Source organism: Haemorhous mexicanus, chromosome 1 (assembly GCF_027477595.1).
Source record: "Haemorhous mexicanus isolate bHaeMex1 chromosome 1, bHaeMex1.pri, whole genome shotgun sequence".
Lineage (NCBI taxonomy): Eukaryota > Metazoa > Chordata > Aves > Passeriformes > Fringillidae > Haemorhous > Haemorhous mexicanus.
In genome coordinates this window covers 4154767-4177745 of record NC_082341.1, presented here as the reverse complement: position 1 = coordinate 4177745, position 22979 = coordinate 4154767, and the positions used below count along the sequence as shown (strand labels likewise).

At 43.5% G+C, this 22979-nt stretch overlaps 1 protein-coding gene across 2 annotated transcripts in view; it reads right to left on the bottom strand.

Annotated features, from left to right (window-relative positions):
• CRHR2 (corticotropin releasing hormone receptor 2) overlaps positions 1–22979 on the bottom strand; it is a 147205-nt gene that overhangs the window by 33829 nt on the left and 90397 nt on the right. For both annotated transcript variants that reach the window (XM_059838718.1, XM_059838728.1), the window contains 4 exons: positions 11270–11387; positions 8804–8957; positions 6127–6187; positions 1380–1452 (listed from right to left, as the gene is read on the bottom strand). In XM_059838718.1, coding sequence (XP_059694701.1) covers positions 1380–1452; positions 6127–6187; positions 8804–8957; positions 11270–11387 — 406 coding nt within the window. The remainder of the gene's footprint in view (positions 1–1379; positions 1453–6126; positions 6188–8803; positions 8958–11269; positions 11388–22979) is intronic.

Here is a 22979-nt window from a genome sequence, read left to right as displayed (position 1 = left end):
CAAGCATTCCTACCTGGATCCAATCTGCCCTGGGAACAGCCCAGCAGCCTTTGCCCACTGCATTCCCAGAGGAGCAGCTTTCTCCTGCCCTGCATTCCCAGAGGGAGAGCAGGCCCATCTCCAGCAGCCCTGGAGCTGCAGAGGAAAACTCCCCCCTTGTGCAGGATCCCTGCTCCAGCAGAAGCACAGCTGGCACTGCAGGAGGGCTGAGCCCCCCTGGAATGGGACTGTGCCACCACCCTGAGCCCCCCTGGGATGGGACTGTGCCACCAGCCTGAGCCCCCCTGGGATGGGACTGTGCCACCAGCCTGAGCCCCCCTGGGATGGGACTGTGCCACCACCCTGAGCCCCCCTGGGATGGGACTGTGCCACCACCCTGACACACAGGGGGGCAGGGCATGGTCTGACTCTGACAGTGGTTTATTTTCTTTTTTGCACTATTGCATTTGTATTTTTAGTTTTCCTAATAAAGAACTGTTATTCTTGCTCCCATATTTTTGCCCGAGAGCCTTTTAATTTCAAAATTATAATAATTCAGAGGGAGGGGGTTTACATTTTCTATTTCAGGGGAGGCTCCTGCCTTCCTTAGCAGTCACCTGTCCTTTCAAACCAAGACACCTTGGTTCCCTAAGAGGGGGAACCCACTGAGCCCTGGGAATTCACTGTTGGTTCATCTGCCCGTAAGAGCAGAATCCTTTTTTTCAGCTTTGTCCTTACTAACAGCTAACTAATACTTTCCATCCACATTCAGGTTTGGTTTTTTTTCTGGGGAAGCACCACTGTGCTTCAGCTGAAGGCTCAAAAAGGGTTATGAATGAGCTTCCTTCTCCCTCTGCCTACTTTTGGTTGGCACAAGAGAAGGAGTGTTGGGTAAACAGATAAACAGCCTGGTAAGTGTGGGTAGCACAGGGAAGGAAACTTCACAACAGGAAATCTGGAAACAAACACACAGCAGTACTGGTGATGGAGAAAATGGAGCTGATTGTGCAAGATGCAGTTCCTGACCATGATTATTACGTTTTTCTAAATAATGTGTGTGACAGAATTGCTGTAGTTGTCATGAGCCCCAGGTGGATGAGCAGATATTGTAATGCACCCCTGGCTTTGAACATTTTTCCTTTCTACCTCTCAAAACTTTGTACAAAGGCAAACAGCACTGCAGAGGGAGGAGGAAAGAACTGCCCAAACCCAAAGGAACAGCCAAAACCAAATCACTTCAATTCTTGCAGTGTTATCTGCTGTGGCCACTTCAGAGAACATCTGAAAATCTTTGGCCTTGTTTGTGTCTTATTTTCCATAAAAGCAGATGTGGAACATGACAGATCAAATCTTCTCTCAGTGGGAGATGGCAGTGTCCTTCCACCCACATAAACACTTACCAGGAGAACAAGAATCACGGGCCCTTGGTAGATGTAGTCAATATATTTCCCTGGCTCTTTTCCAAACCAGCACCTGTAAAAAAAAAAAAACAAATAAGAAAGCAATTTGTAAAGGTAAATTCACTTCTTTTAGACTGCAATATGAAGGACACTATAGAGAGGTGTTCCTTTGCTCACTGCACTGATTATATGTAAATAATCAGCAAGTAATGGAATTTTCTGCTGCACATCACCTGCTGTTGGACACAGATTTGAGCCCCACTTTCCCCTTCCATTAGAACATTCACGTTCTCTCTATGGTTTTGGCCATTGCCTATGTCAATATTTATAAGAAATATGAGAACCTGATGGAAGAAGGATGAAGGAAATGTCTGAGAAAGGGATTAAAGAAGTATTTTGTGTAAGAGAAAAAAACCCTGTTATGCATTGCAGTGCCCAGAGACACATTCACCAAGTAAGGACTGTTAATTAAAGCAATGTCTCCAGTTGCATGGAAATGCTGTCTAAATGAAACACTGACTGGATAAGGAGTCATCCCATTGGCTTTGAACGAATCTGGGGATCACTGGGGACTCTGGAAGTGCTCAAAACCCATTTAGATGTGGCACTTGGGGACAGGGTTTAGTGGAGGACCTGGCAGTGTTGGTGAGTGGCCTTTTCCAGCCCTAATGATTCCATGGCCACCAAAGCCAGCAGACAGAGCAGAGCCATCATCTGAAGCCACCAAATTCCTGCTCCAACATTCCTTTCCAAATTGTCTGGGACAACCCAAAACAGGCTGGGCAATGGACTCAGGTGAAGAGAATTCACAGGTGAGCTGAGTGGCCCCAGAGCAGAGGAGAGCCTGGATGTGTCACATGTGACCCAGCACTGGCCTGACTTCCACTAATTCCAAGTGTTTTTCTCCCTGATGTGTTACACAACAAAAGAACCCCATGATTTCACAGTGACCCACACTGACACTCACTTCATCCTCTTCCCTGAGAATAATAAATCTGCTCTGTTTATGGTGGTACATGAATGAGAGACTGGGCTCAGGTCTAAACTCACACCATTCCCTTTTCCTTGGGGTAGTTTTGGTCCAGGCCAAAAACTAACCAAGGCCAAAACTATTCCTGGGAACAAATCTGGAGCTAGCAGGAGCCAGAGGACATTCCCAGTAGTCCACAAACTGCAGCTCCCCTGATTTTGGAGGCCAAGAAAATTTAATGATAGGGATGTGAATTACTGCATGTTACTTGGAAGTAGAGCCCTAGGAATTAATCCAGGCCCAGCTAATTCAGTTTCACAGATACAGCCACAGGGTCTGCATCCAGGATTCCATCAAGCTAAGACAGCTTTGCATTCACAATTCCTTAAGGTTGAGATCATTGGAGCTCCAGATCCCTTAGGAAGTAGATTTTGGAGTTCAAGGGTCTGAGAGTTTTCTTCCCTGTCATGGATACCCCATAACAAATCTATACAGCAAAAGTTGTGCCTTCCTCATGCTTTCTTTGTGAAACAGATAATTTAGTGCCACTGGAACCATGGAAACAAGGGTAATTCCTGAGCCATGGAGACCACAGAGCCACATTTGCACTTTTACAAGCAGCAAGATGTAATGGGTTGCCTCAAAGAGGTTGAGGAGGTAAGACACGACCTCACGAGACCAGGGGAAATGAACTGGGATCAGGAAAGCTCTGCCTCAGATGGGATCCTTGTGGATCACACCACACCCTCAAAGCCCCTCTCCAAAATGGGGTGTTTGCTAAAACAGGAGGAGCTGCTTGCCCATTGCAAGATGCTCTGACTGGACAGGAGTGCTGAGGTACACAGCTGGAATCAGAACAGTTCAGTACCTCACAATTATTTGCCTTTTCTTGTCTCAATTCCCACATCCTTTAAGTTCCAAATGAATGAGGGAGCTTTGAATGTTTTAGAAATGTCAAAGATGCCTGCTATTCCCTGGTGCACTGAGCGTGAATTGATAATTTTGCAACCCATCCTCCAAAATTCAGGCATGAGAGCAACCCTTGGAATAAGGTACTTCCTCCAGCCAAGTTATCATCCAAGAAGAATCCCCAGGGCAGCCTTAAATGAATGAAACTGTGGTTTTGAATTTTATTTTTTTTTAATGTAGTTGGAAAGACATGAAAAAAAAAAAAAAAATTACAAGATATGCCAAGGGCAGGAAACAAATTTCTCCAGAACTTGCAAGATCTGCATTCGAGAGCAGATTTTGAAGGGTATTTTGGGAGAACTATTTTTTATTGCCTGAAACTCAGAGAACTAAGAGAAGCAAAGAGTTCTTGGGAAGCAGGCTGCCCTAGCAGTGGGACTAATATGAAGCAGACTGAGGCATGTGGCAGAAAAAGTCAGCAAAGAATTTGGAACTGAGCTGGTAGAGCACAAATGAGGTTCCAGGGCAAAGGCTGCTCTTGTTGCTCTCTGGAATTTAAATATTGCTTAGTTTGAAGACCAAAATGCTGAAATTTATTATCTGAAGTCCAGTATTAGACCAAGGTTGTGCTGAGTGAAGAATTAATGTGGATTTATTTCCACAGTGAGGAAACAAGGTTGTGGCCAAGGATGGACTCAGCAACACAGGAGTCTCCAGGGGTGCTGCTGCTCCAAGGCTCCTTTTGTAGGTGGTGGAGAAAAAAAAAAATCCAACAGCTTTTTTAGGTTTGTGTTCATCTCATAAGGTTATAAAGCAGATCTGTTACACTGTAATCTAAATATTTCTAATTAATTTGAGTGAGTAATGCCGAGAGGAGACAGTTATTTGCTAGAAACATTATAAATGTCTGCAATTGATTAGCAATATTTCATATTTAGAGTCTTAACTGTTCCAAGTAGGACTTTTAGCTAAGATATCGCAAACTGTTCTGCCAATCATCTGAACTCTTACTTTAAATCCAACACAAGCCATTGTTCCTGCAATAAAATAATTTATTTGAAAGCAAAATAGGAAACCAAATCACTGACAATTATTTGGTACATCTGTGTGAAATAAAAGCCACTTAACCACTTTTTATTCTTTTTTTTTACCTCTGGAAAGATAAACAGCACTTAAAAATTGAAGAGGACAATTCAGGAAGACAGTTGTGGTAAGACTCAGAGATCTAAAACACATTTCTGCTGAATAGCACTACTTAATATTCTTCAGGGTTCTCTGAGAGTTCTTCATATAACCAAACCCACCACTGGTTTTATCACTAGTTAATTAGATCTCACTAATGTTCTTCCCTTTAACAAATGCCCATCAATGAAATTACTGCAAAAGCTCTTAAGGATTTGTTGGTGATTTTTTAAATTGAGATTTAACAGCACTTTTTTTTTCCCAGAGTTGCCACATTTTGCTACAGAAATGGTAAACCCCAGGCAGGATATTTGTCACAGTACAAATTATAGTTGCCTCACTGTGCAGCAAATGTTCTCTATTAAATGCAAAGATCTCTATTAAATTAATATTAATAGATATTAAAAATCTCTAATATTAAAGATTGCTATTAAATACAAAGATCAGAAAATCAGAAATTTGCTTGAAGCATTTTCTTAACATTCGTTCTATTTTAAGCTTTTAAACTATGATGAGCTACCTAACCTGAACCCCAGCTCAACCTCCACACAACTTAAATGGATATTCAGACAGAGAAAGAGGAAATACCCATTTTACCTGGATTTTGGGCAGTCTCAAACAGTCTTGTAAGTGTGGGGGTACCAGTTTTTGGTTTCTTTGGGTTTGGATGGAAGGCACTTGAGATAGTAATTTGTTTGGACTCAGGTGTTTATTATTTCTTATCAGTAAAACAGTCTCACTACTGGGAGTTTGGCAGCTTTTCATTAGAAGGCACAAAATGGCCACAATCTCTTGTCCAAGGGCTTTTAAGACTAAACTATCCAATGAAGAGCTGACACCTGGATTATTTCCCTTTTAACCCCATAACTGATCCCACAGAGCCCCCAGTGCAGACTTGTCTGCCCAACTACAAAATGCCACCCAAACCCATGGAGAAGGAGGAAGAAGAAGCATGAAGAAGAAACCCAGGATGACACCCTGTGCCCTCCATCTTGCTTCCATCCACAACATCCTAAAAACCCCAAACCCTCAATTTCTCACCCAGTGACACACCTGCACTGCTCTCTATCATCTATTTCACACTTTTGTGGGTTCCAGTCTATCCTGGAGTCTGGGAAACTTTCTCCATGAGTGAGGGTCAGAGTCAGTGCTGCCCTGGGGGTCAGGGTACCCCAGGGCAGACAGAGAAATATTCCCAGTGCCCTGGGTTTCCACAGGAAGCTGCAGGCAAGTCCATGTTTGCTACCTGTGTCCATCTGGCTGGGTGTGCCCTCCTGGGAGCAGCACAACTCCCCCAGTGCTCAGGACAAACAGACAAAAGCTCTGGCAAGGAGCAAAGTCAGGACCCTGCATTTTAGAAGAGGAACTTCCAGCTGTCTGGAGAATCAGTGGATGAGATCCCCCTGGGAACCTGTCTTTAGGGACAGAGGAACTGATCAGACCTGGCAGCTCTTTAGGGACATTTTTCTAGGGGAACAAGAGCTCTCCAATGCCACATGTAAGAAATCAGGGAGGACAGGAAGGGATTGGGAATGGCTGAGCAAGGAGCAGCTCCTCAAACTGAGGAAAAAGGAAATGCACAGCCAGAGGAAGCAGGAATATGTGACCTGGGATATGGTTTGGATGTGTATTCATTTCCTAATTTGTTTAGAGAGCCACACAAACACAAATATTAACATCACTTACTGCTCATTTTCATAATACAGCTTGCCAATGGCCCAGGCAATGATGATTGGGCAGGGAATACCTGCAGGAGAAAAAAAAATTAGGAGTTAATCATGGATGGATGGATGTGTCCATGGTACCAAAATAAATTCAGATCTGTGTGAGGAGAGTCTGAGTTAATGAATGGGAGACTCTAAACAATAGTGGTCCTATCTTGGTCTGCTTGAGACATCACAACTGCTAAGATCTTTAATTTAAAAATGAAAAAAGATCATCTCAGCAAAACTTTAGTACCAGGAAGGAAAGTTAATAAAAATATCAACAAACACATACATAAATACCTATTTCTCCACAGAAGTGCCCAGAAGAATTCTGGCTGACTTAAAGGCAGTTTTGGTCCCTTTTCATTTTCCTGCAGCTGATACAGCAGAATCTCTAAAGACAGTACTTGGAAGTGAGTGTTCAGGTTTTTATTTCCCAGGCTCCAAGAAGCTTGTAAACATACTGGGATCTTTAGATGAAGCACAATTTCAAAACCTTCCACATTTTATTTGAGTTCATTGTTCCTTATGAAACAGGATTGTGAGAAAGAATAGCTTGATATATTGCAATATCAGAATTCTTCAGTTTTTTTTTCTCTTTCTGAAGGATCCAGCTACTTTTAACTTTACAGACATCACTGCACTCCCTAATGTTGTGTTAGGCCTTCCAAACCAGCTGGTTTGAAGGGGATTTGCTGGAGGAGGCACCTGGAAGGGAGGAAGAGTACATGGAAGTGGCCTCCTGACTCACACTCAGGCAAGGGGATGTCAAAATTCAAGGGGGAGATTTTTCCCTCTCCATTCCCCCTTCAACTTCTCACCTCAGGAAAACCCAAACAAGTTCAGCCTCACCAGCTCCATCCCCCACTCTGAAGTGCAGGCTGATGTCTCTGAAACCACTGAAATCACTGAGGTGAGTGCATGGACAGAGCCCCAGTGACTCTGACCCCCATGGAGGAGCAGAGGTGCATTTGTCTCTGACACAAATTTGTCTCTTTTCATCTCCCACTTGCTGCTCCTTCTGTGGGCAATGGAAGCTTTGAAGAGATGGAGAGAGAACCACGACACAGAGGGGATGGGGCTGAGTTGCTGAGGGGTCATCTTGAACCTCAGAAGCTCTCATCTCCTGCCCCATCATCCCTGGTGGCTCCTGTGCCCTTCAGATAATTGTGTTTTGTTTCATCCTGTTCACACACACTCAAAAGCTCTGGTGCACTCATTTTCCCATCTTCTTGGAGGAATGGATAGAGAAAATGGAGCCATGTCCTCTCTCCTGAAGGAAAACATTTTACTTTTCCTTGTTAAGTGAAGAATTTGAGAGTAAGACTGGTAAAAAACATGTATGAGGAGGCAGAGCAGAGCCAGAATGCACCCACAAGGTGGCTGGAAAGGTTTATTCAGCTCACAGCACTCCTACATTAGTAATGAGAGACCCAGAGGATTCTGACAGAGGTAGGGAGTGAAAACACCAGGGATCAAACCAGTCTGTGGGTGTGTGAGAGCTGTGTAAGCAGCTGATTTTCCAGTTTGCTGAGAGAATTGAAAACTATTGGGGGAAAAATTGAATCAACTCCCCAGATAAACATTTTCTTTCTACTAGAACTCCTCCTTCCTCCCATTTGATTTTGGATTGAATGACATATTTTGTTTCAAAGGCTGTTTCTGCAGCAATGCAATTACTTCTGCAGAGAGGGAGAGGCACTTTTGAACAAAATGTCATTCTGCTTTCACAAAAGAAAATATTGGTGACTTTTTTCCACCTTTCTTCCTTCAACAGAAAAGAACTGCTAGATTCACTAGTTCTGTTTGACCTTAGATTTTCATGCAAATGAACAAACTGCCTGCATGGGGCTTGTCCTGCCAAACATCTCCTGGCAGAGTTCAAAACATGGAGAAGTTGGTTGGGAAGGATCTCTGAAGGTGTTTGCTCCAATTTCCTGCCCTGACCAGAACCATCAATACTCACCCACCTCAGCCAGGGCTCAGCCTGGCTGAATTTTTAATAATCTCAAGGTCAGAGGTTTCACAGCTTTTAGGTCACATGTTTCAGTGTTCCACCATCTCCTGGTACATTTTCTGTTTCCTTAACATCCAGCTGGAACCTCCCAGTCTGCAGTTTATGGATATTGTCCCTTTTTATAACATCTGCTATTACCAAGCAGAATTTGGCTCCATCATCTTTGTAATTATCTTTCAGCTCATTCCTGGTACCAAAGAGATCCCTCCTCATCTTCCTCTTTGCCAGACTAAAGCAGCTCAGCTCCTCCAGCCTCACATCACAGCTCGAGTCCCTTAGATCCCTGACCATGTTTTCAGCTGGAGAATCTCCCCAGTTTTTTACACATCCCTTTGTGACCTCAGGAACCATAACTGACCACAGCATGCCAAAGGCAGCTTTGGCACAGCTGAGTCTTTGAGTAGCCCCAAGGACAGTCCAAAGATGATGGGTGAGTCTTTGCTAAAGGCTGTTTTTCTAGGAACAAATCCCTCAGCAGCTCTTTTTCAAGTCAGCTCCTCACTTAGAAGTGTCTGCTCAGACTGACTGGTCCAGATTTCACCCCAGGGGGATTGATAATATTTATTCTTGCCTCTCTTTGTCTTTATCACTTTAATGCCAGGTACCACAGAACACCATTTTAACCACAAAGGTCACTTACACCATCCTATGAAGAGAAAGACCCATTTCCTCAGCTTGTCAGTGGAGTAGGTCATCACTATAGCAGTGTGTAAGTAGCAGCCTTCCACAAACATCCAGAAGAAGTTGGTCACCACAAAGTAATTGTAGACAGTGGTAATACATCGACACCAGGGCTGGAAAGGGAACAGAAAAGAATATTTTAAAATCATGGTGAGAACATTTCAAAGATTCTGTATGTTGTTATTCCCTTAAAAAAAATCTATGGTAGAATTCACTCATGGGATGCAGATTTGTCCTGTGTATTGGAATCACAATATTTTAGGTGCTGACTGGAACTCACAGATCCATCTGTGACCTTCTGCTGAGGCTTGCTTTGACCATAACAGGCAGGATCTGCTGTATCTAAACCTGTCTGCAAAATTCAGGCTCCAGAACAAGCCTCCAAGAGGAGCAGGTCATGTCACCACAGCTGAGCTGTGTCAATGTCATGGTCTTGCTTTGTTTCCACTGAGGGGAAGGAGCACAACTGATATCTAAAGCAAAAAATATTTTAAAGGCATATTTTTATCAGCCAATTTAACCCCTCTGTTCCTGCCACTGGTGCTTCATTCTGTAAGTTACATCATGTCACCTCTGAATTTTGCCACAACCTCAACAGGAATGTTTTGTAAATGTGAGAAAATGTGTTTTTTTCTCCCCAGAATGGCTGTGCAGTGAGAGCACAGTTGTGAGAGGCACAATTAGCTCCAGATGGGAACATCCCAGCAATAAATCACAAGGAAGTGAAGGCAATTTCCACAGTGCTGCTCACCTAAGTCTGGGAAAACTTCTTTCTTCCCAAGCAGACACTGAGTGCATTCCCTGAAGCCCAACTCCCATTACCTGGGTTCTCTGCTATCACTAATTTTGGTCATTTTGGTCTCACCATTCTCCAGCCTTTTAATCAACTCTAGTGAAGTATTTCCAACTTTGACCCTCAGTTAATTTTATTTTAGCCTTCATATGCAGGAGATACTGATGGTCTACAGGCAGCCAACAGAGCAACAGATGCACCACCAAGCCCAGTAAAATTCTGAGGTTTAAGAATTTACTGGGCAAGAAGCACAGTCACAAAATGACAGCCCATCTACAAGTTGTGATCACTTCTGTGTATTGAATGGAAATAAAAAGAAATCTTTTGGATATCTAAACACTTTCATTTCTGTATTATTTCATTAATATTTGAAAATTAGTTTGGCTTCACCCTTAAAATAGGATTTAAGCCCAAAACGACCCAGAAGCTTACACATTTTGTTTTCAAATGTTCATTAAAAATAAATTTCCTTTTTCCTTTCCTTTCTTCTTTCCCTTTCTTTACAGGAATTTTACAAAAAGAATTACATCCAAGTCAATTTTTCCTCTGTCAGAACTAAGAGGAACTGGCTGGTGGATTGGGAAGATTCTGGGACAAACAAATACAAATAATGGTGGTGAGATCTCCCCCTGCATGCCTTTCATAGGAGACCAGGATGAAATGAATTCTGAGCAAGTCCTTTGTGGATTACTAAAATGGAATAGAATTGAATAAAATTGCAGAGCTCGTTAGTTCACACCTTTTGGTTTATTTGACTGAGGATTCTTGACCACCACATGGACCCACCATTAGGTTCCAGATAACTTCACCAATTCCTTCTTGATTTTTGTAGCAAGCATTATATACCTAATGCAGAATATTTCCACATTGATGCTTCTGTATCTGTTATTTAATCTCCACTGATCAGCACGGAGAGATCACATCAATAGCTAGAATAAGTGATGTTCCCATTCATTTTGGTGGTGTTATTTTGACTGACTTATCCCACAATCACATAACAAAGTTATCACCAAGCTTGTATAAAGCACCTTTCCCAAAAAGGCTGCAGAGAAAAGATGAGTTAATGAAAACTAGGGCATGTGATGATCCATCCTTATATTTGCAGGTTTATATTTTCATTGTCACCTTGTGCTCACATTTTAACAGGTATTTGAGTCCTGTCTCCAAAGATTTTTTTCCTAAATAACTCTGAAAATCTCAATAAAGATTTGCAGCATTAACATGAGGGCAAGTCACACAGCATGAAACTGTTGACCATAAAGCTCCTAAACTCCATCTTCTGGAGTGTGAGACTGCCAGAAGCACAGACAGAGCAAACACTGAATTAACAGAATTTACATTTTCTCAAAGGAGCGTCTGGATGAGTAATAATAAAGATTTATGCACAGACATCTTCTTTATGTGGGCACTAATGATTTCTATTTGTTTTCCCAAAGCATGGGACTGTAGTTCAGATGTCAAATCTTACATTTGAAGAGCTAATCAAGGATGATGAGTGCCCAGCTGACACTGAAATGAGGGAAGCATGGAAACCTCTCTGAGCACATGGATAAGTGTCCCTAGAAATATCCCTACAAAGAAACTCAGCACCCTGAGCTCCAGGGCAGGGCCCTGCCACCTCCCTGCACTCACCTCATTGCTCTCATGGATGTTGTGATCAATCATTTGAAGCAGAAACCACATCACATTCCTCAGGATGAACGTGGTGATCAAGTTCCAGTGGATAATATTCCTCAGGCATCTGATACTCCTGAGCAGGGAAACACACTGAAGTGAACATATATAATGAATGTATCCACCCACACATCAAGAACCACACAGAACAAATGGGTAAATTCTGTTCATTGCACAGTTTATCCCCCTGCAATCCCTCTGTTACTCTGTGAAAAAGGAGGTTTGTGTTTTTGCAAAGCCACAGACAATAATTTGTCTTGACAACACAATTGAATCAATTCAAGCAAATGAAACTGCTTGGATCTACTGGAAAAAAAAAATCAAACATTCAAACTGTTATTTCATCCTTGGTTATTAGTGTTGCTCCCCTTCCCTCCATCTCTAGAACAACTTGAATTGACAGGAAAACCTCTGAACAACCAGGCTTCCCTTGAGGCTGCAGAGTTGCTCACAGGAGGAGATTTAGTGACAGATATTTGTGCAGGAGTGGCAAAGCTGGAATAGTTTAGATTTGCCTAATTCTTGAACAGGCTCACCTGTGTGGGTTTGAATTAATTCAACAGGAGAGGAAGAACTGCCTGTTTTTTTTAATCCTGGGCTTAGCTGGCTAAAACTTGTACCTTAAACGAGGCAGAGCTGCACATCCTCATTCATCAGGAAATATTTGTGTCTGGTTTTAGTCCCTCCCCAGCCCCCATTCAGGTGCAATGTAAATTATGAGCACAGTGTAAAAGATGAGCTACAGTAAGCTGGGACACAGTGCCATAAAACAAAAGAGGGCACACCTGAAATATACTTGCTGGAAATGGCTCCAGGGGGCAGCCAGGGCATGATGCTACTGCTAGAAAAGCACCTCTGAAGCAAGACAGAGTCACTCATGACAGGTTCAGTCATTTAAGACCAGAACATTTCTCTCCTGATTCTTTGTGAACTGGTAAAGGATGGCAAGTGCCATGCTGCAGTGTTGCAGTTACAGAATCTTCTATAAAATGATCTTTCCTCAGCTCAAAGTAAACCCCTCTGTGTCATTCATATTTTCAGGAAAAATCCCTTTGCCCAGGATTCTTCTCCTGGGAAGCTGAGAAGCCTCAGAGAAAAAGGAAAACAATAATTATCTAATTTGCTTCTCCTGTATTTTGCTGCTTTGGAATGTGTTTAGACATTTTTTATTGTGATTGTTTAATTGGTTTCATGTGAATTGGTTTGACTCATTGGCCAATCAGGGCCAAGCTGTGTCAAGACTCTGGAGAGAGTCATGAGTTTCATTATTATTTTTTTAGCCTTCTGTAAATATCTGTATTCTTTAGCATAGTATTATTTAGTTTAGTATTCTTTAATACAGTATCATAAAATAATAAATTAGCCTTCTGAGAACATGGAGTCAGATTCATCATTCCTTCCCTGCCAGGGGGCACCCCCCAAATACAATACCCCTCCATTTATGAAAATCACTTCCACGGGGGTTCAAACAGCCAGAACACTTCCTGATTTGACAGTGGCCATATCAGGCTCCCTGCTTGCCAGGGAAGCTGCCAGATAATGTGGGACAAACACAGAAAGTGGCTCAAAGCTGCTCAGCTGGAAGGGACTGATCTCACCCCAGGGACAACAAAAAGAGAGGCACAATGCAGAAACCAACTTTTTGTTGCCTCAGGTCTTTTGCAAGGCAAACAAGTCATTCTTCTTAGCAACAAACACCATTTTCCTGCCATAAAACACTCATTGTACTGTTCTTAGGACTAAATGAGTCAGTCTTAGGGCCAGAAGCAATTCTGTGATGTCCTTCAGCCTCACAAATCTCTCAGAGATTCCAAGCAATTCAGAAAAAACCCCAAAACAACAGACCTCCCACATATGAGATACTTACAGAGAGAAACTCAGAGGTATAACCCTGCTAAGCCAATGTTAAAACCTGAGTTTAACAAGTCAGGCTGCCAGAATGAAACTGGTATTTGGTTTGAGAGCCTCAGTGACTCATGATGAGTTAATGCGGAGAACAAATCTCCAGCTGCTCAGACCCTCTCTCTTTTATTTAAGCTACAAACTTCAAAATGCTGCTCTCAGACATGACAGACTCACCTCACTCTGAGAATTTCACTTTTAACAAAAGGCTGAGGTTCAGGGTTTGGCTTTCAAAGAAGTGAGGCAACCAAGCTGGCCCCAGGAGAGCACCTGGCTCTGAGACATCCAGCTCAGGGCTGTCCTCTGTGCATCACCCTGCCCATAAATATCCTGCAACTCCCCTTCACCTACGTGTTTCATTCACTGCCTCCAGGTCAGGGATTAGCAAATAAAAGGATGAGTTTGAAACCTTGCTTCTAGGGAGAGAAGGAGGCAGGGGACTAAAACTAAGGAAATTCAGGTCAAACTGTGAGTTATCGAGATGAAATGAGTTGCTTTTGAAAGCTTTAACAACAAAACAGATCTGGCACACTTACCACCTGAATGTATTCCTTGGCAAGGGTAAGATAAAGGAGTGGGGGGAAAAAAAAGTCCTTGCTCCAGGCATCCATTTAGATATAGATATATTTAGATATTTTTCAGTTTAATCATCCCATAAGCTGGAACATCACAGTCTGGCTAGGGAAATCTTATTGCCACAAGATTTACAGCAGGACATTGGACTGGACACACAGGCAAACAGGATCAAATAAAGAGCTGTAGATTTTTGGATCATAAAAAAGAGATTTTCCCCCAGTCATCAAAACCACATTGTCTTCTTTGACAAACTCAGGGGGCTTCATGATCTATTCTTTTCCAACCTTAGCAATTCTATGGTTCTGTGTTTTTACCTAGTGCCTACATAATCTCTGTGCTCCTTACTGCTTCTTGGTTCCTACTGGTTTTTATTCTTTGCCCATCATTCTGCATCCTTGCTGTCATCTTACTGCAGGGGTTCCATACTGTTGTCTCCTTATCACAGAAGTTTCACACCTTCTTGGTGTTTCTCATGGGCAGCTCCTCAGAGCACCAACTCCTTCTTCTTCACAAAGCAGCCAATTGACTCCAGCTCCCTTCTCAAGGGCCCACCCCACTCTTTTATAGCACTCTTCTCACTGGTTACAACTGTGGCCTGTTCCTAATCTCTGATAATTGGCCCAGCTGTAACTCCTTAGGGCTAAGACTACTTTCTACACTATCTTTATTTTCTTATAGTTTATCTCCCCACACATCCTTCAGACTTTGAGCGATGTCTGTGCAGGACCCAGAGCAAGAGGGTCTGGTCTGTGTTGGAAATCCCTTAGTCTTAACAGATAATCACAAAACACTCCTTTTCAAAAAGCCCAGTTTGCTGAGGGAAGGTGTGCTCCTGGTGTAAAATGAAGAATATAAATGTGGCCAGCACCTGGAATTGACCAAAATGAAGCCTGAAGTTTTGCCTTTGGACATGGAACAGGGACAGCTGGCTCTCCTGTCCCACTGCCTTGAGTAAAAGCAATGTTTTGGGTATGAGTAACCTCACACCACTGCCCCATTCCCTTCTGGAGACACTGGGTGTGTGGCTTGGATGGTAAATAGCTCCTTTTACCTACTAAAAAATTTCCTGTCTTTGGGGCTAGCAGAGCCATGAAAGATAACCTGAGAGATGCCTGAAAGTGTCACAGACTTTCTCAAATAACTCAGGCAGTGATGTGACCCCAGGCACAGAATGGTTTTAACTTTTCCCTAATTTTTTTCCCCTTTTATTTTCTTTTAATAAGAGTCCCAGCTGGACACTGAAAGTTTTTTATTGCTCACAAAGAGCCCAGAGCCCATTGTTCTTTCTCGTAACTACCACCAGCACAGAAATCAGTGGCAATAATGCAATTCACAGCCAAGGGCAGGGAAAGCTTGAGAAATAACTGTGTCAGGCTTGCAGTGGGGAGGGAGAATCTGCAGGATAATAAAGTGTGCAGGGCACAGCAGAGCTGCAGTCCATAGAACAGGGGAACAGTCTCTTGGCAGGCACCTGAGAAAGCTGCTCTCATTTTCAGGCACTGCTGGTGGGTGGAGTTATTGTAATTTAGGAGGTGTAAAGCATCTGGAGGGGTGCTGAGGAAAGGGTCTCCCCTCATTCCAGGCTTTTTTTAGGTGAGACTCTTCTGCTGGGCTCAGGAGCTCACCCTGAGCACAGAATTCACCTCTGCAGCCAGGCTGGAGTCTGAGGTGGGCACTGAATGAAGGACATTTCCCAAACTGGGCAACAAAAGTGCTGAACAACAGGAGACCTGCAGCACAGCTCATGTTTGCTGAAAGGACAAAGCTGACCTTGTCATACTCATTCATCTCAAAACCTGAGGAATAAAAACTCAGAATACTCATAGGAGTCATTTATCCTCCATAGGTCTTTTCCTGGCTCTTTGTAGATAGGAGGTAGCTTAAATTTATGAGCCTTAATTTAAATGTAAATACCCCTGCTATTCCTGAAAATGACCTGTCCCATTTTGAAAACTTAAACACTCCTATCAGTCTTCTGTGACAATGAGCCCCACAGTTCCTTTCTCCTTCATTAATTATTGGCTTTGCTCTGTGCAGTGGAAAAGTAACCAAACCTGTGCTCCAGGAGCAGCAATAACTGCCCTCACAGGAAGCACAGAAAAAAAAAAAAAATTCCTATAACTCTGCAACTGGCAGGAGGTGGAATTTAGAACACATTAAGCTGTGTTATAAGTTGGTGAACTGAGCTTTTCTGGAGGCACTGGGATTGGCATGAATGAATTCCCCCAAAATCCAGAAGCTAAGAAATTGGAGCTTGTTCTTACCTCAGGAGGGGGATATCCCAATCTGGGGGTGGTGGCAGTGGCAACATGAAGGAAATGAGAGCACAGAGAGCAGAGAGCTCCTTCTCAAGAGGGAAAGAATCAAATGGGAGAGAAGAGAAATGGGGACTGGGAGCTGAACTGTTGCTTCACACACAATTTCAGCACTGCTGGCAAGGAATTGTGACTTACAGAGACATTCAGAGTTCCACAGCCCAAAGGATCTAATGATGGAAGGTTTCCTATTCCTCTTCATGTCAGGTAACATCACTTATGCCATTTCCACTTGTTTTACAAGGCTTGATGTGTGGTGAATGGAGCAAGAACAGCAGCACAAATCACCACCCCAGAGATCCTGAAGGCTGGCACATCACAAGACACCACAGACTGAGGCTACAGGCTTCCACTGAGGAGGAGTTAATTATTTTCTTCCTACTCTAATTCTTTTCAAGCAAAAATCACTGCTCAAAGCTTTGGTTGGACTCTTCAGGGAAGAGCCAGCATGTTTTCATGTCTTCATCTCCTCGTGTTTTCATGTCTTCATTACCCAGACAACTGGTTAAGGGATAACTCTAATCCTTCCATTTGGAGGGAATGATGAAGGAAGGAAGAGGAAGAACCAGCAGATCATCAATACCTGGCTCTGAGCATGGTGTCACCAGGAGAATTTTGGGGTTTTTCATCATGGGTCAGTCTACACAACACCAAACCTGTTTCAAAGGCTGATGATGTGAGGTTTTGGGTAGAGGAGTGCAGCACACTCTCATGGGAGGCTGAGTTATGAAGTGCCTTGTTTTATATTTGCAGGAATCTGGGGACAGCTCTAGTGGAGCTTGTGCAGAGAAGGAAAACAAAGACAGGGAAGAATCTGGAGCATAAGTTTGATGAGGAGCAGCTGAGGAGCTGGGGGTGTTTAGTCTGCAGAAAAGGGGGCTCAGGGGAGACCTTCTCACTCTCTAGAACTCCCTGACAGGAGGATGCAGCTGGGTGGGGGTCAGGCTCTGCTCCCAGGGGACAGGACCAGAGGAAATGGCCTCAAGTTGCACCAGGGAAGGTTTAGTTTGGGTATTAGGAAAAATTTCTTGCTGAAAGAGTGGTCAGGCATTGGAACAGCCTGCCCAGAGCAGTGGTGGAGTCACCATCCCGGGAATTGTTCAAAAAAAACATGCAGATGTGGCACTTGGGGACAGAGTTTAGTGTTGGACCTGGAAGTGCTGGGGTAATGGTTGGAGGCCATGATCTTAGAGGTCTACTCCAAGCTCAGTGAATCTCTGTGGTCTGTAGGAAGGTGTGTGTATTCCAGTGAATCCAGAGTGCCAGAGCCTGTCTCTGGCTGTGCTGGCCAAACCAGATGAGATTATCTGGGATCTGGGATGAGCCTCCCTCTCACCACACACACACAGAGCACTCAGCTCAGCTCTGCAGCAGGCTGGACATGAAGAAGCAATTAAGTGAAAGCCAACATGCTTCTCCTTGGCTTTCCTAATTAGTAAACCAAGAGCCAGGTGTACTGTGAGAACTTGCACACAAGAACCCCTTTATCTAAGAACAGACCATGTTGTTCCCTGACTCGGTTTCCAGCCACCAACATCCTGAAATGCCTCGTGTGCAGGTGTCAGAGCTGGGCTTCCATGAAGGAAAACAGCAGCAAAGGGAAAAAAAAGCAAAATTCTCCAGCAGCTGACTGCAGCCTGGGTCAGAGGTGGGCAGGAAGAGCTTCTGATTGTTGGTAGAGAGAGGATGTGCTGCTTATTAGTTCCACCAAATGACCTTAATTGTGTGATTCGACAGAGAAAGCAGAGAGATAGAAATCCCATTCCTTTTACTTGCAAAATTGTGAGATCTGGAAAGGCAGAAAGAAAATCACATCAATCCTTTCTGTAAAGGTGGCCTGATTCAGAAATGGACATCTATAAATAGCCCTGGTAAAACTCACAGTAGCTTTCTGTTGATTTATTGGGTTTTTTCTCACTCTATCCATACAGTGGTATTTTTCCTCTGGGATGCACAGAGCCACTATTTTCTGATTCAAAGCATGAGACAAACAATTAACATTAACAATCATAATAATGTGCCAGTGTGGTTGAAAGCTCGCTGAATCAGTTGAATCATCTGCATAGAAATAATTGCAAATGAAAACTTTATTAAGGAAGCTTGGAAACCTTCTATTAATTCATGTAGTATTCCATTAATAATGATGTTCAATTAAGACTGCTGTCCCAAAGTCTCTCTGGAAACAGCTGATAGGAGAAATAGGAGTGCACTTTGCTGGAGCCCTTCCCATCCCACGACTGGAACACACCAGAAGGAGAATCATGGACAATACTTAAAAAATTATTTCCCCTCTTTAGTCTTGTCTAGGGCAGGCAAAGCACATGCACAACCCATAAATGGCACAGAGTGGGAAGAATACCTCACAGCAAGTTATTTCCCAGGCTCTGTGCCTGTCAGGGCCTATTTGCTTTCACCCACATGGAATCCTCCCCTGAGGTCCCCATGGTTTCTTTCCCCTGTGTGCTCAGTCAGGGCACATATTCTGGAACTGCTAATGCTTCCAGATGGGAACAGCAGCTGGAGAGGCTGGCAGGGAAAATCAGCTTCTTGGTGGCAGTGGCCTGGGGGAATGCAAATATTCCCACAGGAAAAGCAAGGGAAGAATGGAAGCCTGGAAGGAGGTGACAGCTTTATCAGGAGGACAGGAGTGAAATGCTCAGGTGGGGAGGAGAAGCAGCAGCTTCCATGAGCATTTAGGATGTGCAGAGACCCTAAAAATAAACCTGCTGAGGAAGCATCTGTGTGTTTGTCTTTTCCAAAGCTTCACTCTCCTGCCTTCAAGCCAGTTTTTAATCACAGGACATGGGGCATCCTGCCTGCTTTAGACACAAGGGCTTCCAGCCCTGATGTTCCAGGGGTGGGAAGGATGCAGCCAACACAACACACAACAGGCAGGGCAGCCCCAGACTGGCCGTGCTCATTGCTTAAATAAGGGATAACTTAATTTCCCTTAAATAAGGGAAACCCAGCCCCTGCAAACTCCACAAACAGAACTCCAACCTTGACTGGGCCATCAAGACATCCATTGCAGAAAATTCCCAATTTTCACAAGAATGATACAAATACAGATGACTTCATTTAGTGCAGCTTGTGATTGTGGCTGGAGAAAAAGATTTAGGACTCTGCTCTAATTTGCTCTGCTAAATGGTGGTCAGATTCCAGTAATTTATGAACAAAGAGAAAACAGGGCTGCAAAGTATCTTTTTGAGCAGGAAACACCTTGCAGCTCAGGTTTTCTGACACAGGTTGTAGTTATCAGTCCACATGTGGAAAGGTGAATGTTTTCCACGGAGAGTGACCACTGCAGTGAGACAATTCAGAGACAGGACTTCAGAAGCCAGAGAGGGAGAGCTCAGAGTAGCTGATTTGGCTTACAGCTGCTGTTTGGGAAATACAGTGCACAGCGTGTCCTCATTCATAATCCCCTTATGGGATTATACAAAAAAAAGTAAAATTTGAAACAAAATTAATTTAAATGACCAGCTAGAGAATTCAAAGGTTATGAGGTTTTTTTTTAACTTTTAATAAAATTACAAAATTAGTAAAGTTTATTAAATTATCCACATTTGCAGATACTGTGGTGATAAACCAAGGAGGAAAGTCTGAACTGCTGATGCTGCTGTTCACACTCTCCTTGGCCTCATTTACACCAAGACATGGTCTGAGATATTTAATTATTTTGGAGCACTTGGCCAGGAGTTGAGGAAAGATTGGCAACCTCCCAGATAACCATTCCTGTGCTTGGTCTAAATTCCTCATTCTCATGGTGCTCACTGGGCACTAGGAAATGTGTCCAGTGGCTCAGCCTGGGCACATCCCCAGGGAAAGATGCTGTTCCCATAACAGGCAGAGGCACCCCAGAGCTGCCAGGGGTGTCCATGGCCCATTCAGGGGTGACAGAAAGCTCCACCTCTCCCCTCTCTCATGTTTTAGCTGACAGAGCAATGTGAAGCAGCAGAATTCACAGAACCATGCAATTGTTTAGGTTGGAAAAAACCTCCAAGATCATCAAATCCAACCATTGACCCAGCACCCCTAAACTCTGTTGCCAGGTGCCACATCCACATGTTTTTTTAGCATTTACAGGGATGGTGACTCCACCACTGCCCTGGGCAGCCTGTTCCAATGCCTGACCACTCTTTCAGTGAAGAAATTTTCCCTAATATCCAACCTAAACCTTCCCAGGCACAGCTTGAGGCCATTTCCCTTTTTCCTCTCCCTGTTCCCTGGGAGCAGTGCCTGACCCCCCTGGCTGTCCCCTCCTGTCAGGAGTTGTGCAGAGCCACAAGGTCCCCCCTGAGCCTCCTTTTATCCAGGCTGAGCCCCTTCCCAGCTCCCTCAGCCCCTCCTGGGGCTCCAGAGCCTTCCCCAGCCCCGTCCCCTTCTCTGGACACCCTCCAGCATGTAAATTATCTTTTAGATTAGGCAGAAGAGAAGGTTCCTGAGTGCTGAACAACTACAGCAGAGTTAGTGAGGGACCTACATGTGCAATTCCATGGGTGAAAACTGAAATTGAACCACTTAGCACTTGAACAGCTGCAGGTGCATCTGCAGTTCACAACTCCAAACATCATCTTGAAAACATATTTTCTGATTTTCCTTCCCAGAGATGACTCAGAATGTGTTTTTTTAAAATAAAATTGCACTCCTGGGCATGATTCATATATAAAATGAAAAGACCCAACTTTGCTTTCCCCCTTTCTTTGAAATCTTGGAAAAGTTGCAATGTTTTCTCCACTGTTCCCATAACCACTCCATCATCACCAGAAGTAGAACACAGACAAGTTTTAGCTTGACAGTCAACATAGATCTAGAGCAGTTCTATAATCAGAATTCAAACAAGTTCATGTCCATCTCCAAAAACTCACAGCCAAAATCTCGGCAGCAACAGAAACGCACCAGCAGTAACATACTTCTAGCACAGGACAGAAAGTGGCCTCCAAACCTCAGGTCAAGAAAGGAACTGAGCAAAAGCATTTCATAAATTCCTGCTACTCTAGTTTGACTCAAATTTTTTTTCCTCTACCACACTGCTCTGGGACCCCTGTGCTCTGTAGTCTGGAAATCATCTTTTCATATCCACTCACAAATCTGTCTGTAGAGTACCTATACCCATTTTTCCTTGCACTGACACTGTCCTTGATCATAAGCAGCTCTTCAGTTTCCAGTGTTTATCCCATGGTGATGTATTTATAGGCAGCAACAACACTCCTCAGTGGCTTTCATTGTGCTAGGTTACAATACCACAATTTCAGATGCAGCTTGTGAAACCTTTCACATTTTAAGACCAGAGCTCTCTGGGCACACTTTTAATTACTGCTATTGTTCCAGGAGCTCATGAGGGCCATGCTATCTGGGATTTTACTTTGTGAGGGGTAGGCTCTACACAAAGAGTGTAAAGAACAAGTCCTGCAGATGTGAGATGAAGAGGAGGTGACTAAAGGCAGTGGAAAGCAAAGGCAATGGCCTGGGGTTAATCAATAGGAAAAGTGTTCCTGGCCTTCATCTGAGTTCATCAGATGAGACTCTTCACAGAGATTCAGGCAGTACAGGCACTTCAGATGTTTTGTATTTGAAGATGCCCCCCTCACTGGGTTTGTTCTTCTTTACAGAGCTCCATAATTTTCTTTCCTGCCTGTGGGAATTGGAAAAACAAAACCTTCCACAGACAATGAAAGATTTGATCTGCAACCTTAGAAGAAGCTTAGATTGATGTAAAAATACAGTACACAGACATTAGGCAGAAAAATCATAAACTTATGTTTCTACAGCTGAAAGTAAGATTATGCCTTAAGTGAAAAATTGTATTAATAAGACAGTGAAAGGTTTATAATATGAGAGTGTAGTTGTATAGAATAAGCTGAGTTTAGAAGTTATAGTAGAAGCATATTTGTGCATGTGAGAGAGAAGCCTATTGAACAAAAGTATCCACAGTGCAGCAGAAGTGAGTAAAAGTGATAGGTTAGAAAAGCAAAATAAACCCTATAGCAACTGTTTATTAAGTTAGAAAGTTCTATACTACCTTGTAATGAAGAAACTTGTGACTACTCTTGAGCTATGGCTGACTGCCTGCTCCTCTAAAATCTCACAGCCTCTCAGACTGATGTTTATCTGAGCAATAAATCATTCTTAGCCTGAAAACAGTCCCATCCCTTCATTTTCAGCAGTGATACCTGCCTTTCTCTGTGGTCTTCACTGTGGACTGTTACAGGGTGGCACAGAGCTGTGTTCAAACCCACACTGCACCCAGCCCAGCCCAGGATTCATGGGGAAGTTTAAAATTGCCACGTGTTGAATCATGAATGAAGGCTCTGCTGCTGAAGTGGCAGATGGAACAGACAGAGCAGGGCTGGGTGGGAAGGCTGGAGGTGAGGGAGCACTGACAGGAACTCTGTCAGGTCATGTCCTGAGCTGGGACTTGCTCCTTCCTCTTGCTCCACAGCAAGAAAGGATTGTGGCTTAAGATTTGGAGCCTGCTCTGCTCTGATCACATCAGAAACCTCATCCTTTTAAATGCAAACCAGAATTAATTGTGCAGCTCTCCTCCCCACTTGAGATACCCTGCAGGTTCTGAGAGGTGTCACTTCACTTTGCCCTATGAAACCTGCTCTGTATTGATAATCTGCATTTCTCCTGACAGGTTTCTACAAATTATTTCATCAAACCCTTCCTTTCTTACAAAGAGAGGCCTGCAGCAGCAATCCTGCCAAGCCTGCAGCAGACTGAAGAGCAACAGGGTAGTTCAAAGGAGCTTGGAAGAGGAGAGGATAAAGGAAAGTAGACAGGAGATGGTTGGGGGGAGAAAAAGAAAAAAAGAAGTGATTACATTGTTTGAGGAAAAAAAATGTTCCAGTCTTTTGGGGAGAAATAATATG